We start from the raw sequence: 16,164 nt of genomic DNA on the forward strand, positions 1-16,164 counted from the left end.
CTGTACATTATTTTTTTTTTATAAATGTCTGATACTCTGTATTACAAATATTCTTTATTTGTCCCTACAAAAGTAGTCTAATTATGTTAAGGACATTGGTTAAAAGGGGACCAAAGGGAACAGAAAGGGAAATTGGTTAAAAAAGGAACTACATGTTTTTTGTTTGTTTGTTTTGTTCTGACTTGTTTAAAATGTATTGTCTTTGTAACCTTTGAGCTACAATACAGGTTGAAATAATATTGTTGTGGTTAAGAGCAGAGATAAAGCAGTGAATATGTCTGGGAGGGGCATATGTTGAGATTTGATATTGGGTTGTTTTTATAACCCGGGGCTGGTTTTTGGAGTATAAATATGACAGACCTGGCATCCCTGTCCGCCGCAACAGAATCTACGCAGTGCTCTTCTTCAAATCAGGTCAGTCTTATGCCATTAATAGTTTACCATCAACTTAGTATCAACATAAACTTCATTTTGGAAACAAATAATTGCTAATAATTGTATTATTGCTATTAATGCTTTGTTGGATTAGCGAAAGTGCATTTGTGCAATAACCTGAGGTTCGGTGCCCCGTTGGGTAAATTTTGAGATGCGCAACGTGGAGAGAAGAGGAATGAGTAATACAGCAAATATGTGATTTTATATATTGTACAGTCCAGGTACGACGTGGTACTTTTATTTTTATTTTATTTTTTTAGGAACAAAATGAATAAAATCCAACTGGACTGTTTCCCAAAACCTGAGTTTCCCAAGAGCCTTTTGAGAAAGTCCAGCCTGAAAAATTTTCTTTTCAAACGAAAAATGGTCTATGTGGTACATAGTACACTCTCAAAACCGTAACTGAACTGTACATTTTCTTGTCGCTGGCGTGGTACTCTTTATGGGTGCATCGATCAGCCTAGACCTTTAGTAATTATTTAAGGCTCATAACTGGACCTTAAGAACAACTTCCTTTAATTAGCTTTTAGAGTAATACCATAAAGACCAAAGAACCATTGCTGGAAATAAATAAAGGGGAAAAATGGTTTGGAACCACTGCTGTAAAAAAAAAAAAAAGAAAGAAAGAAAAAGGGGGGGGGGGGGGGGGGGGGGGGCCTCCAAGGTAAAAAAAGATTGGAAACCACTGCTGTAAATAAAAGATGTATCATGTCTTAGAGAAACAGGTCCATTGGACAATGATCATAATTAGTCTTTATTGGTCACATATACATTACAGTGAAATAGTTTTTTCTTTGCATGTCAGGAAGCTGGGGTCAGAGCACAGGGTCAGACATGATACAGTGCCCCTGGAGCAGAGAGGGTTAAGGGTCTTGCTCAAGAGCCCAACAATGGCAGCTTGGCGGTGCTAGGACTTGAACCTGCAATCTTCCGATCAAAAACCCAGAGCCTTAAACGTCAAGTCCTGTCCTGTTCTTCAATAAAACTGAAGTTAAAATAACTCTTGAAATATAGCTTTACTTTCTTTTTTGATGAAGAGTCATCAGCACTTTTACACTTCTTAGACATATTGATTCATTCATAAATAGTGATTTTCTGACTGCAGAAAAAACGAGCTGCTAGCTGAAACTGATTGAGCGCTGTTGCACAGATTGTTTTTCGGGGAATTACCGCTTTTACATTTTAAAATGTTTTAATTTTACAATTAAATTATAGTGGAACATTTTATGCATGTTTGACCTCAAAGCAAATGAGATCACAGCCCCCCCCCCCCCCCCCCCATGTGGATATGAGGTTAGAATTGTTTCATAATCCCAAATAAATAGAGTATGATCCACAAATAAATGTAGTGAGATTTACAAAAAATGTAACAAATTCACAAATGCATTGAATGAAAGCCACAAATATATGTTAGTAGTTTCACAAAAATACATTCAATTGACAAATAAATAAAATGAGATTTGCAAATCATTTAATTTTTTTACAAATATGTTTTTATGTCACAAACACAACTCTGCCTTGTGCATTTGTGGATTGCTGTAGGTATTTGTGCCTTTTGAAACATTTCTAGCGTCAAGAGTGCACACAAATGCAAAAATTGTTGAACTCCGCCCACCGCCTATGCAAGCCAATCGGCTAACGGCGACATTGCACTGACAATGTAGCACGGTCTCGCTCCAACCAATCACGTTTTGTTTTATAATCAGGACAGGAACAGAGTAATGTTAACCCCCTAATGACTCTCATTGTGTGCCTGTAACAATATTTTTTTTAAATAAATAAATAATTAAATAAATAAAAACTCTCTTCTTAAAAAGGTATGATGATCAGGAGAATGGAACATTTGATTGCATTAATTATTAAAATATAGTTCTCACAGATCAGTAGCCTTCTTTTACTTTTGATACATAAGTACATTCAAAAGCAGGGTATTTGTACAGGAACGGTGTATGTACTTCGTCTACCACTGGTTTTAAGTGTGCAAGCCAGAGCCAAGTCTTGACACTCAAAAGGCATGTAATGTTGTTCCTAGTTCACTAAATAATGGGACCCACTCCTACACCAGAGAGGAAGTGTGCACGCTTGGAGATCAGCGGTGGGAAATCCGCCAACATCAAGCCACGCAAGACATCTCAAGGAAGATTTCATCAAATCATTGTTGAACATTCGCAGAGAAAAACATCAAACTGTAAGTAAAGAAAGATCCTAAATTTCCCCTTTTTTGGCTTGTTTGTGTTTATAGGAGTTCTGACACATTTTTAGTTATAAAATGTCATTAATATTTGGCATCAGTGATATCTGGTATCTGTATTGTGATTATAAATTTGAACTTGCACTTCTCTCCATGGTTCAGTGACTGTATATAAGGTGCCGAATAAACGAGACAAAACCTTTCACATGGCGTTCTGCTTTGAGCTGAAAAAGAAGAAGTATTTTCCTGTAGTGGAGGAGGACTCGGAGAAAAAACTTAAGTTAAAGGTAATTTCTCCACATGAACTTATTTTTCTATAAAAGCTTGCCCATGTCTTGTTTTACTCAAATGTTGAATAGGCCAGATTGATTTTGTTATTGTTATGCATTATTGTACATGTATGTATTATCTGCAACACAGAACTGCAACACAATATAATGTTCTTCTTGCACCTTAGTATAGCTATAGATGTATATGATACATACTATTTATGTTTACTGTTTATATTATATCTATGCTATGCATACATTTTTATATTTCTATCTTTAAATTTAATACAATTTTTCAATATATTCAGTATTTAATTTTTTTTTATCTTATGTGTATTTGTGTCTTGTCTTTTATGTATGCTGCTGGAACTCTCTAATCATATCTCATGGTTTTATTAAGAAGAAATTACTTTTTGTTTATGTTTATAGTTAATATTTGGTTTTGAATGCCATTTTCCCTCCCATCTTTGCAGATACAGGCACAGAGTGAGCCCAAAATGTTCAGCAACAGATTCCTGTTCAGGTGGGCTCAGCATAACAAAGAATATGGAAGCCTGTGCTCAGTGGTAGATCCTAGCCAGTATCTGCATGTGCTTGACAAAGATGTCGTCCTTATGCCCAAACCATATTGTGGTTTCAGAGTCCAGTTTCTTGACTCTAACAATCGTAAACCGAAACGCTCAGTGCGCAGAATAATGGAGAAAGGGGAGGGCACAAAGGACACGCAAGGAATGCAGTGCGGAGGAAGGCCCTGCAGTGCAGGGGCAACGGGGAAAGGACGGAAAACAAGCGAGAAGAAGAAATGCATGTTGTGATCACAGTCAAATTCAAGAGTATTTTGTGTTCTGTAGACCTTTTAAAACACTTTCATATTTGCAAATGTGGACGCATAAGTAGCAGAGTTTTAAAACTACCAGTGTGAAAAGGAACAATGGCAGCAAATGCAGTTCGCAATCACTAAACGCAGAAGTGGATTTGCATTAAGCCACTGGTGCAGGAAGGTAGAGTTCTTGCTTTCTTGGTTCACTTGTAGTCAGCAAGGTCACTTGACCTTTTTGATGTTTATTACAGGTCATTTTTACAGGTCAATATAAAGATCTTATATTGGATTTGTAATGTATACTCACAGTATGACATTGTATATACATTAGACTACATTAGTACACATGTATAGATATGATTATACTACATTAGTGTACTCAATTTCCTGCTTGTTTTATTAAATGGATTGTCTGAAAATAATGGATAAATAAGTCTCCTAACCACCTCTTTGGCCTTGTCATTATGCATTCATATCAATATTACTATACTGTAGTTCACTGCTGTCTTTATATTCTTGTGTATTCAATGTCTATGCTGATACTGAACCACATGTATGATCAATTATATGGAATATGATTTATATGATCATGAATTATATATGTACCAGGTATAAAGGAAGGGTTTGTGTTTAGCTCATTTGTTAGGGTTTTTTTTCTTCCTTTTATCATTATAACAACAATAATAAAGCAGTTATAAAATTGTATTCATTGTCCTTTTTGTAATATCGGAATCACATGACACAAGTATTTCCAAGTATTTTTCTGTTAATTTTGCATTGATGTTTTATTGGAAAACACACCTTGGATTCAGGGTAAGATTTAGCCTGTTTTGACTAGGGGTGCAGGTGGGCATCTTTTAAAGTCATGCTTGCTGATAATCAATTAATGAATCAATCTATCTAACTACTGTAGCACCAACAAAGTTAATTTGACACTTGTACCACACTTACAAATGTGTGACTTTCACTGCATTACAAAACATATCAATCCAAGTGGAAATTATTTTGAAGAAAGATACAGCAAGCACAATTTTCAAGCAAAACATTTCCCAAAAAAATAGATTTTCAAAATGTTGTGATCCCCTCTGCTCTATAGGGTTTTGGTCAGGGCTGTGCATTCTAAGACTTTCATTCTATTTTTGGTGAAGTATTCTTTCAAAAGTCAGTGGGGTATGCTTTGGATCATTATTCTGCTGTAAAATCCAATTCTGTTGCTTGAATAATTTCTTCGCTGATTTTAAGAAACTTACATTCACAATGCCTCTGTACACCATCATGATGGTATCAGTGAACACAAGTTCCACCTTCATGCTTTGTAGTATATATTTATATACTATAAAGTTCTACACATTTAACATGAATAATAGGTTTATATTAATGTGCTAGTTCTAATGTGTTTATCATTTCTACGGTAACAGGTTTGTCAAAGGGACCATGGTGGAGGGACTTAACAGACTCCATTTGAAGCTCTTTGTTGGGCTTCAAATGAGATTTTTGTGCAGTCTGGGCTGTTCACTGGAAAGAGTTTGAGTTAAAGGAATGATATTGCAGTGAGATATTTGATCATTTGATTCACAGAAATATCGAATACCATCAAGATGAATGAATAATGTAGACACTTTGGTAAACATTTAAGTGCCACATTTTGATGGGATTTTAGGGAAGACGAGCTTTCCTTTCTCCACAAAACCTCTACCGTCAGATCCATGCAAGTTAAATTTGTTCATCTGAAAATAAGAAAGGAGCTGCTCTTTTACTTCGCGTGTTCTTCTCTATTCTATGACATAAAATACATCAGTAATACCCCACTGGTGATTTTGTTAAGCTTTTATGTGTCTTGAAAAATACGGTTGCTAACAGTTGGCTATATAGAAGTCATCGCGACGTGAACAGGAAAACTCATATACTACAGCCTTGTTTTATTTATAATCATGCTCTTGCAAACTATTCCTACTCAAACTTTCCAAATTTATCAATGTATAGTATTTATCAATTTATAAATCCATATTTATCTATTTATAATATTTTCCAATTGTAGTGTTTTTTGTTTTTTCTTTTCAAATTGTAGTGCTACAAAGCTTAATGGCGGTGAGGTTGAAGTCATGACCGTGGTCTAGTTTGTTTATAGCCAAACTTTAGCTTTTCACTTCTGGCGATTGTATTTCGGCTATAAACTACTTAAAAGTTGTGTTCATTTGTGAAGATTATCTTGAACAAAACATGTAAAAATCATAAACTTTTGTTGGTCACAGAGCTTATTTTCTGCAATAATCAAAAAGCCAATGGGAAAATCCTATTGGCTTTTTGTCAAGTTGACCAGGGTGAAAACTTCACGGTTGGCCTACAAAAATATGTCATCCCTGTAGCACTGAATTTCAAGTTAATGTATATTGTGATGGATCTGTTGATATAATTTCAGTTTTTTCTTTCTGTTTTGACATGTGCAGTCACAGACTCTTTTCTTTTTCATTTGGGTCAGTGGGTAGCCCACAATCGTCCCAGTCAAGCTCCTGAAAGTACAGTTCCTAAACAGATGCAGAACATTTTAAAATGGATTAATCATTTATTGTGCAGCAAATCACACATGCTTCCAAAAAAACTGTAAGACCAGTGACACTGACCCGCTGAGTTTTTGGTTTATAGTTGAGTTGACAATATTTTCATATTTCCCTTCTGTCCACAAAAAGATGTTTGTCGTCAAGTTGTGATTTGCCAGCTTGGAATTATGCAAGTGTTAAGTGAATTATGCAAGAGAATCTGAAAGCTTCAAATATAAAGTAAATAAACCGAATTCAACTCAGCACAGCTGTTTCCCACAGCAGAGAGAATTTCAGCACATACCCTCTCTGGGATAAAAACATTATAATAAAATGTATGCATGCTCAGATGTGTATGATTTAAGAAGACACTGCAAACAGCAGCGCATTAAGACTATTACAGTGAATTAAAACACAGCCTTGCTCTAATAATAACACTAGATTCCCCTACATATCATCCAGCCTAATGATGGTGGATAACAAGTGGTAATGTGGAGGCTGTCCAGATGAGGAATTCACATTTTTGCCAAAAAAAAAAAAAAAAAAAAAAAACCACGGAAAAAGTTTAATTCTGACCGTTTAAAAACTTACAAAGAAACTCACTTGTTTGCCACTCATTTCGATGGCTGTAATACAAAGATTTGTAGAGTGGATTGTATTTATTTGTGAAATATGATGTAGGCTCATTATATATATATATATATATATATATATATATATATATATATATATATATATATATATATATATATATATATATATATAATTGTGGACTGGCCTCTTCAGTTCACCCCACAGGTTTTCTATGGGTTTGCTAGGATGGCCATGGCAGGACCTTGATTTTGTGGTCAGTAAACCATTTTTGTGTTGATTTTGATGTATATTTTGGATCATTGTCCTGCTGGAAGATCCAACAACGTCTCATATTAAACTTTCTGGCAGAGGCAGTCAGGTTTTCATTTAATATCTGTTGATATTTGATAGAGTCCGTGGTGACATGTATCCTAATGTTGTGGATAAAAAATGTCATAAAATAAACATAAGGGAGGTCCAGATCCAGATCCAGGTCCAGTAACGGTGAGAGAAGGGACTGACGACGGGCACCGGCACCTAGACATACAGAAGCGGTTTTAGTCAGAAGTGGATAAATTGGTAAAACACTTTAAAGATCTTTATGGGTTATTAGTCGAAATAGTCGAAAGAAGTGTACGAGCTGAGGAGTGCTAAAACACACACACACACACACACACATGCTCGTACAGTCAAGGGCGGGCAAGTAGACACAACATACGCACACACTCTGTCTTTCTCATACACACACATGAATAACTTTAATAATATCTTATAGTAATAGAGAAACTCTATAAAAAACAGAATAGTAGGATATGCAGGACAGTAGAACTGTAATGATATTAAGAAGTTGGAAGTACAGTAAACCGCTTTTCAAGTAGTATAAATATATATAAAATAAAAAATATAGTGCAAATATGAAAATAAATTATAAACGAGAAATACAGGAAAAAAAGGAAAATATAACTTACTCATGATTCAGATGGTGAAGATTCTCGTCTCGCAAGGAAAGCCTTAATTTTTAGAGAACCATGAAGAGAGCCAGTTATAAGGGTGGCTGGGTCAAACCCCCCCCCCGCGAGATAACGATAAGACCAAGGTCCCTCCCGGTTGTTTAGTCGTCTTGTCTACGTCATTTTTTTTACCTAGGGAATTGAGAATCCTGGTTTCTGACCACCTAGGTAAATGAGAATCCTGGTTTCTGACCACCTAGGTAACTAGAAACTCTGGGTTTTTGTTTCCTGGGTTGTTGGAAATGCCTGGGTTCTGATTTTATGTGTAAATTAAAACCCCTGGTTTCAATTCTATGGGTAAGTGAAATAGGCCTTTTCTGGAAACCTATGGGTTATCTAGTGTGTAAATACAGTATAAATACTGGAGCTTAAGCTCAGGGTATTGGGATCACTTCTGAGAATTCTCATTGGTGTGGATCTCGTGTGGTGGAATGGAACAATAAAGCTGGACCCTTGCTTCTTCTCACTCACGGCTGGTGTATTTTTTCTATCTCCAACTGGGCTCAGAGGTAGATGTGAGTATTGGCTTCTAAGTTGAGTTTTAAATGTTTTTGGGTAATAGGCTAAATTCGAGCCAACACTAACAAATGTCCAGGTCCTCTGGCAGAAAAACAGCCCCAAAACATTAAAGAGCCACCAAAATATTTAACCGTGGGCATGAGTTACTTTTCCATATGGCTACCTGCCATGTAATTAACGTAATGGACGTTAGGCCGGATGCAATTGCAGGTAAGAGCTTTTATTAAAGAGAGGCACAATCCAAATCATGAGACAATAGCGTGGTCAAAAAACAGGCAATGGGGCAGGCAATTGGCAAACAGGGATAAACTAGACAAAACCAGAATCGAGACCGAGGGCGAGATCAAAACATTAACAAATGAACCGAGAACAAATGCTTTGTATACGGAAAACTCACGTAATACTTCGTAAGGTGCAAAGAGACAGAGGGGTTTAAATGACAAACGTAATCAGGGGTGAAACAAGACAACTGAGAACAATGATGACACACATACGGGAAACCAATGACAATAACCAATGACAATACAGGGGCGGAGACAGGACATAAACCATAACAAATGCACGTGTCGAAAGTAAACAAAGTCAGTGTCACTGAAAACCCAAAGCGTGCACTCTCTTAGGGTTCACGTGAGCAAGCTGCATGCTACAGCGCTAGCTCGAGGGGAAAATGTAACACTGCAAACCCAAAAGCATGCGCTCACTTAGGGTTCACGCTTAGGGCTCGCGCATCGAGCTTGCGCTTTGGGTTTCCGAGCACGCTGCCTGCTACAGTGCAAGCTCGAGGGGAAATCGTGACACTACCTCTCTGTGTGCGCCAAAACCACCTCTGGTGCTTATTGCCAAAAAGCATTTTCACTGCTTGTACTATTTTCTTATAGCCACTTCCCATTTTGTGAAACTCAACAACCTTTTGTCGCACATCACAGCTATATTCCTCGGTCTTACCCATTGTTATGAATGACTAAGGCAATTTGGCCTTTGTGTTACCTCATATTTATACCCCTGTGAAACAGGAAGTCATGGTTGAACAATTTCCTGTTCCTATTTACCCAGGTGTACTAAAAAAATGTAAAATATCAATTTGAATATACTTCAAATATAGTTTTCTCATATACATTTATAGGGGTGTCAATAATTGTTGCACACCTATATTTAACAAAGTTTTTTTGATAAACATGTGTTGTGTCTGTCTGTCTGTCTGCCTGCAATTATTATATAAATCTATTTTGGCCATACACAGCTAAGCCAGGGGTGTAAAACTCGAATTCAGCCTAAGCCACATCATCATTTCTGTGAGAGGCCGTACTCTATGGCTGTTAATTTAAAAAAAAATATCTTAACATATTCTTTCGATCAATAACCTAGGCTCTGAACTTAGAATGTTTCTAGGATAAAGAAGAGCTAACAGCCCAACTCAGCTCAGTGAAATCAGCCCATTTTGGTTATCCTGCCTTTTGGTTCATCAATAGCTGTGTGCGTTTTGGCCTGGAGACCTGGAGAACTCAGCACTCCTATCATTCGTGTAACAACACAAGAAAGGGTTTTCATAGATTGCTAAAAGCCAAAATCCAACCATGACTCTGTGTTTACTTATCGGAAATGCTCTGTCCTGTAGGAACAGTCTTGCAGAATTTATTATACACAAAGCCTTACCAGAAATTAATCAGGAAATAACTCACACACACACACACACACACACACACACACACACACACACACACACACACACACACACACACACATTTAAACATACGCTTCACATATTACTGTTTTAGTCTTGAGACTGATTTTAAGAATTGATCCTTAAAAATTGCAGATATCAATTGATTTTCCAGTCATGGAATGAAGGAGGTTGCATTGAGCAATCAAGGAATTTTGGGATGACCACGTGGAGTCTGGACCATCCGGAGTCACGCTGAGAGACCTGGGACCTGGAAGTAAACCCAAAGAACTAAAGCTGTGATATTTCAAAACTGATTTAGATGTCAGGGTATAAATCATAAATTTTTTCAAACCTAGTCAGCAATTCATGTACCAGCAAGTTTTTGGGGAGGTGGGAGGAAACCAGAGGACACAGAGGAAACCCACGCGGACACTGAGAAAACTCCAAGCTTAGAATCGAACTGGGGACTCAGTAACTGTGAGGTGGCAATGCTTCCCACTGCACCGCTGTGCTGCCCAAACATTTTTCTAAACATTCCAATTTACATTTGATTTAAAATAATTGAATCAGCGAATGAACTGAGTGCCCTGAGTCAACTGTGTACCCTGTGTCAGGATTTTGTCAACTGCGACAATCATCCAGTTGAGACAAATCCACGTGAGAGTGCATGAGAATTCTGTGGTATGCATGTGAGTATGAAAAGTTTATCCAATTTTTATCCATACATCCACCCATCCATCCATTGTCCACTGACCACTTATCCTACACAGTGTCACATGTGAGCCTGGAGCCTATTCCAGGGAACTTGGTCGGGGACACCCTGAATGGTGTGCCAACCCATCACAGGGCACAATCACATACACCTTCATGCACAACTGTAAGTGTTTGGACAGAGTTTATTGCTGTTATTATGCAGAAACTTGTTTGTTGTGTGTTCTACATCTTGTAGTACTGAAATTTATTACCTAATTTGTCATTTATTGAGATGCGCCGATAATCGGTATCTGCTGATAAAGGCTATCTTTCCCTCTATTGGCTATGGGCCGATAGTTTAAAAACATCAGATGTCCAGGGCCGATTATATCCTGTCAATAAAAAGAAGGCCTGCTAAAAAAAATTTTCTTTCAGTATTGTGGAATTAATTATTATTAATTTAAAAGAAGGCATAAAAGGCAGAACTATCAGCATCGGTATCGGCCAATATCACTCTGAATAATCGGTTATCGGTATCGCCTGAGAAATTTAGTATCGGTGCATCTCTAATAATTTAATTAATTTAATAGCCTACTATTATATCAGCTGCTACACTTTTTTTTATCTAGCTAGTGTCAGGTGTGAACACACCAATATTGTAATGTTTCATTTGTGCATGGGGCTATTAGATTTAGTATGGTGCGTTTGTGTTCACATTACAAATTGTTTTAAAAGCTGAATTAATTTTTTTTCCAGAAAAAAACAGTGAAGGGAGGCTTTCTGTGAGATATGTCTGCTTCTGTGTTTAAGTGCTTAATTTAAAACACTACAGACCTTAAGCATTCCTCGTTTGTCAGTTTTAGCATATTAAACATGTATATTAAAATGCCTGAATATTCTGATTCTTATTGTGCCCTGCGATGGATTGGCACCCTGTCCAGGGTGTACCCCGCCTTGTGCCTGATGCTTCCTGGGATAGGCTCCAGGTTCCCTGTGACCCTGAAAAAAGGAGTAAGCGGTAGAAGATGGATGGATGGATGGATATTCTGATTCTTTTCTAATAAAAACATACACGATTCATAAATCTAGTGAAAGTAGCTATTTTGTTTTACCTGTTAATAATCACGCACACACACATACACACACACACACACACACACACACACACACACACACACACACACACACACACACACACACCATATTAAAAATGTATAATAATAAAATCAGGCCTGCTGCTGGCCAAATGGGTGCCCTAAGAAGAAATGTATTGTTGTGCCCTCCTCCACCCCCTCCCTCCCTCCCCTCCCATCCAAATGTCATTAAAGTTACTTTTTTATTTTATTTTATTTTTTTAAACACCAACACACATCTACATTAATGGTCAGAAAAGAACTTTAATAAAGTCGAAAAAATATATATATATATATTGTAATTATTAACAATTGTAGCTCTACAGCATAAAATACAAACTAAAATTAGACATATTAAATAAAAACATTTTAAAAGAATAAATATTATAAAAATAAAACAATAGATTAAAACAAAAATTAACACAGACATATGTCTTCTGCTGGAGCATTTCTAATTTCAAAATGTACAAACGCACACTCCTGTGTTTCCTGGCAGCAAAGTCTTCAATGTGTTCATCATATAATAATGTACGGTAGCACTACTTGTATTGTTCTCCGCTTGGTATACCTGTCACTTTGCTTGTATTTCCTCAATTGTAAGTTGCTTTGGATAAAAGCATCAGCTTTTATATCCATCAGAATAAATGTAAAGTGTACATGTAAAATATTTCTTTATAAAGAAATTCTTTATGATGCATATATGTCAAATGTTCCTGTATTGATTTGCTAAATATATTTGCTATATTTGCTTTTTATGAATAGATTCTGAATAATAGGTTATAATAGGTGACCAGAGCTACTTGGTACAGGGGTATGGATGCTGGTATTGCTACAGGATTTCTGGTATTTTCCTGTCTTTCTTCTTCTGTGATTCCTCATCAATCTGTGGTGATCTAATGGCCTAAACTTAGGCAAAACAAAGTTTGTTGAAGCCATCCTATTTGCCTGTTTGTTTAGACTGATTCTGAATTGAAGGTATGGATTGGTGCTGAGGGTGATGACCTCTTCAGAAACAGAAAGATATTGGTTAGGTTCTGCCACTGAGCACAGGCTTCCATACTCATTATTTGTTCCAATTTTAAAAAGATACTTCTCAGGGAATCCCTCAAATGGCTGGTTTATTGGCCCCACAACCTGGAAAGGTAGGGAAAAGTTTGTATTTAAACTCAATTTACATAACTTTTTAATAATACAGTATGCATGTTTGTCTAAATGCACAGAATTACCTTCACGATGGCTTTTTCGGTGGCTGGGTCCCGCTCCACTACCGGATAATACATATTTTCTTTCAGCTTGAAACAGAATGCCATCACGACACTTTTGTCTTGCCTTGGCACCTTGTACACAGTCACTGCATCATTAAGAGACATTACAAAGAACAATTTCTAATTGTAAATAATGCTGTAGATACCAAATAGTAATGACAACAGATATTACTGAGGTGTTATGACACAAATAAATAATAAATATTATTGGTATTAATGATTTTATGAATAAGAATTTCTTTGCTTACAGCCAGGTGCAGATCTCTGTGAACTTTTAACAACTAACTGGTGAGTCCCGGCGGGCCTCTTTGGCTCAATCTTGGCGTATTTCCCACCACTGACCTCTAAATATGCTGTGACTTGCTCATGAGTTACCATGTTTCTGTAGGTTAGAATTGGACACACGTACACACACATTTACATAAGTCAACATAAGTTAAGTAACAAGACAAGTAACAATGTCCCAGATCAATTCTCAATGCCTAAAACATCAATATTCACTTTGTGCCTCAGATAAGGGTACCACTGCAGCTGAAGAACCTAAGCTCAACACCTCAGTCAGTGGCCACAGCACTACCAAGACCTGCACTCATAAAATATCTAAAGCATATGTTCACCAGGAAGGTCTAGACAAAAGCAGCCATGATTGGAAAATGATAATCTGCTCAAATGTCTCACGCCAGGTAGATCATCTGCTGGGAGGAAATACAATCTCTTTAGGAACCTATAACTCTTAATCCAAATCCAAAGATCCAAAGACATTCAATGTAGCATCATTTAGTTCTGTTGTAACGACTCTCTTGCCCTGACCTTTCAAACCTTTGTGTTGGAAGATTTTACTTGTACAATCATTTAAAAATAATGTCACAAATAGTGTTATTTGTATTGCTTCAAATGTCAGATGGAAGGTTGCATATTTATGACATTCATTTAATACCTTCAGAAACATAGTATAGGCGTGTATAATTATTCATACAATCCTTTTTTTATGACCCATGGTAACATTTTAAATTTAAAGGTACACTGAGTTAATAGCAAAAGCCGCTCTCCAGGCACTTTTTTGTTTTGATAGTGTGAACAGTATGTCAATAGTACAGCAATCAGAGATCTGAGTTATCATGTCTTTTTAAGTGGTGCCAAGTGAAAGTTGGCTTGAAATTCATCTCTCTCTCTCTCTCTCTCTCTCACACACACACACACACACACACACTTGCTGAAAAAAGCTATAGAAACTATCACAGAAATTTTAATGGCTTCACTACAAATACCATTGCAAACCATCAGCTAACCATTAAAACCATTACCATTATCATTATTGATCCTTAATGGAATCCACTAGACATAACATGCCACCAATAGAAGGCAACAAATTAACAGTAGAGACCAACAGGGGCCATTACAGTTTCCATTAAAACCAATACAATTACCATTATAACCATTAAAACCATTACAAATTCTATGAATTTGAAATTGAAATCTATTCAAATTCTATGGTTTCTATTGGGTTGTTGTTTTTTTAAGCAGAGATAGTTGCTGCTCAAAGTCTTAATCAACGATAAGACGTTATTAACGTGTGTTAATAGCGTGTAAGAGAACACTGACCTGGCTTATGTGGAAGATTCTCTCAGTGAAAAAGAGCACGCGCAGCTTCAGCCGTTCAGGTGACTTGCAAAACAGCGCGTGCTTCGTGGTTTAAAAAGTGCACGCAGCCCACGCAGCCCACGCGCTCCCGCCCCTGTCAGCCTACCACCAACACCTCATCTGCAGGTAGAGATGTTTAAGGTTGTGCCTTCATCCGTGGATGCTCGTGGACGTCCACTTCACACTTCCGGTCTTTTTGAATTCGTTACTAAGTTCGGCAGCAGTGTAGTGTGTGATGTGCTCACAATGTTTCCTGTTAAACTCCATCACAACCTCACGACAGCTTCCCGATCCAGCCATGAGACTGATTTCAACACGTTCTTCTTTTGTCAAAGACGTTCTGAAAGACTATCTGAACAAATATATATATACATAATATAAATTATATATATATATATATATATATATATATATATATATATATATATATATATATATATATATATATATATATAAATAAAGTATGAAAACATTTGTAAGATAATTTGCTAAAAAGTGTTTATTTCCCTTATGTATTCAGACTTTTGCGACACCCTATATATATATATATATATATATATACCGAACAACCATTACATTACAACCTAATATCCATCCATTTTCTGTACCGCTTATCCTTACTGGGTCATGGGGAACCTGTGTGGTACCTTGTGGGTATGAAGCACAAGGCGGGGGACACCCTGGACAGGGTGCCAATTAAAACCTAATATTCTGCCTAATATTGTTAGGTTCCACTTGTGGCAACAAAACAGCTCTGATCCATCGAGGCATGGACTCTACAAGACCTCTGAAGGTGTGCTGTGGTATCTGGCACCAAGACAACGCCCTGTAAGTTTTGAGGTGGAGTCTCCATGGATCAGACTTGTTTGTCCAGCACGTCCTGCAGACGCTCGATCGGATTGAGATCAAAGGAATTTGGAGGCCGAGTCAACACCTTGAACTCTTTGTCATGTTCGTCAACCATTCCTGAACAATTTTTGTTCAGGAATGTTTAGGTAGGTGGTACGTGACAAAATAACATCCACATGAATGCCAGGACCCAAATTTTCCCAGCAGAACATTGCCCAGAGTATCATACTGCCTCCGCTGGTTTGCCTTCTTCCCATAGTGCATCCTGGTGCCGTTCCCCAGGAAAACGACGTGCACGCACCCGGCTGTCCACATGATGTAAAAGTAATAAGTTTTCCCAACCAGGCACAGACAGATAAAGCACCTCACTGTTTTACATACCTTCCCAAATAACATTTGCTCGTATTTCTATGACTTCCTGAAAACCATATATGGAGTTGTTCCTGTCTTCATTTATATGCTTCCTGTTTTAAGCAAATACACCCGTCTATCTGGCCAATTAATAGTTAACCCATTGTCTCTGTTGTGTGTCAAGCATGATATATACTCTGCCTTTCTTTGAATAA

At 37.1% G+C, this 16,164-nt stretch overlaps 2 protein-coding genes across 3 annotated transcripts; one reads left to right on the forward strand and one right to left on the reverse strand.

The window, feature by feature from the left end:
- The first annotated feature begins 307 nt into the window (after positions 1–307).
- Positions 308–4,420, forward strand: LOC108255343 (uncharacterized). Of its 2 annotated transcripts, XM_017451263.3 has the most exons (5): positions 308–414; positions 2,468–2,623; positions 2,789–2,913; positions 3,369–3,418; positions 3,536–4,420. In XM_017451263.3, exons 2-5 carry the CDS (start codon positions 2,479–2,481, stop codon positions 3,708–3,710), a joined length of 495 nt encoding a protein of 164 aa, XP_017306752.1. In that variant the 5' UTR covers positions 308–414; positions 2,468–2,478; the 3' UTR covers positions 3,711–4,420. The 2 variants fall into 2 exon arrangements, with proteins under 2 accessions (XP_017306752.1, XP_017306751.1); XM_017451262.3 differs by having other exon boundaries at positions 309–414; positions 3,369–4,420.
- A 7,671-nt stretch (positions 4,421–12,091) lies between these two features.
- LOC108255376 (uncharacterized) lies at positions 12,092–14,934 on the reverse strand. The gene is made up of 4 exons (XM_017451312.3): positions 14,711–14,934; positions 13,357–13,490; positions 13,070–13,194; positions 12,092–12,977 (listed from the first exon to the last, which is right to left on the reverse strand). Exons 2-4 carry the CDS (start codon positions 13,484–13,486, stop codon positions 12,621–12,623), a joined length of 612 nt encoding a protein of 203 aa, XP_017306801.1. The 5' UTR covers positions 13,487–13,490; positions 14,711–14,934; the 3' UTR covers positions 12,092–12,620.
- Positions 14,935–16,164: the final 1,230 nt, after the last annotated feature.

The sequence above is a fragment of the Ictalurus punctatus genome, chromosome 22 (genome assembly GCF_001660625.3).
Source record: "Ictalurus punctatus breed USDA103 chromosome 22, Coco_2.0, whole genome shotgun sequence".
Classification (NCBI taxonomy): Eukaryota; Metazoa; Chordata; class Actinopteri; order Siluriformes; family Ictaluridae; genus Ictalurus; species Ictalurus punctatus.

Bases quoted from the DNA above. Each gene is read 5' to 3' on its own strand.
- LOC108255343 (XM_017451262.3), top strand. From the start codon at position 2,479: ATGGGACCCACTCCTACACCAGAGAGGAAGTGTGCACGCTTGGAGATC. The intron at 2,624-2,788 runs GTAAGTAAAGAA...TCCATGGTTCAG, and splicing joins GCAGAGAAAAACATCAAACT to TGACTGTATATAAGGTGCCG. The intron at 2,914-3,368 runs GTAATTTCTCCA...CCATCTTTGCAG, and splicing joins AGAAAAAACTTAAGTTAAAG to ATACAGGCACAGAGTGAGCC.
- LOC108255376 (XM_017451312.3), bottom strand. From the start codon at position 13,486: ATGGTAACTCATGAGCAAGTCACAGCATATTTAGAGGTCAGTGGTGGG. The intron at 13,195-13,356 runs GTAAGCAAAGAA...TTAATGATGCAG, and splicing joins ACAGAGATCTGCACCTGGCT to TGACTGTGTACAAGGTGCCA. The intron at 12,978-13,069 runs GTAATTCTGTGC...CTACCTTTCCAG, and splicing joins CCGAAAAAGCCATCGTGAAG to GTTGTGGGGCCAATAAACCA.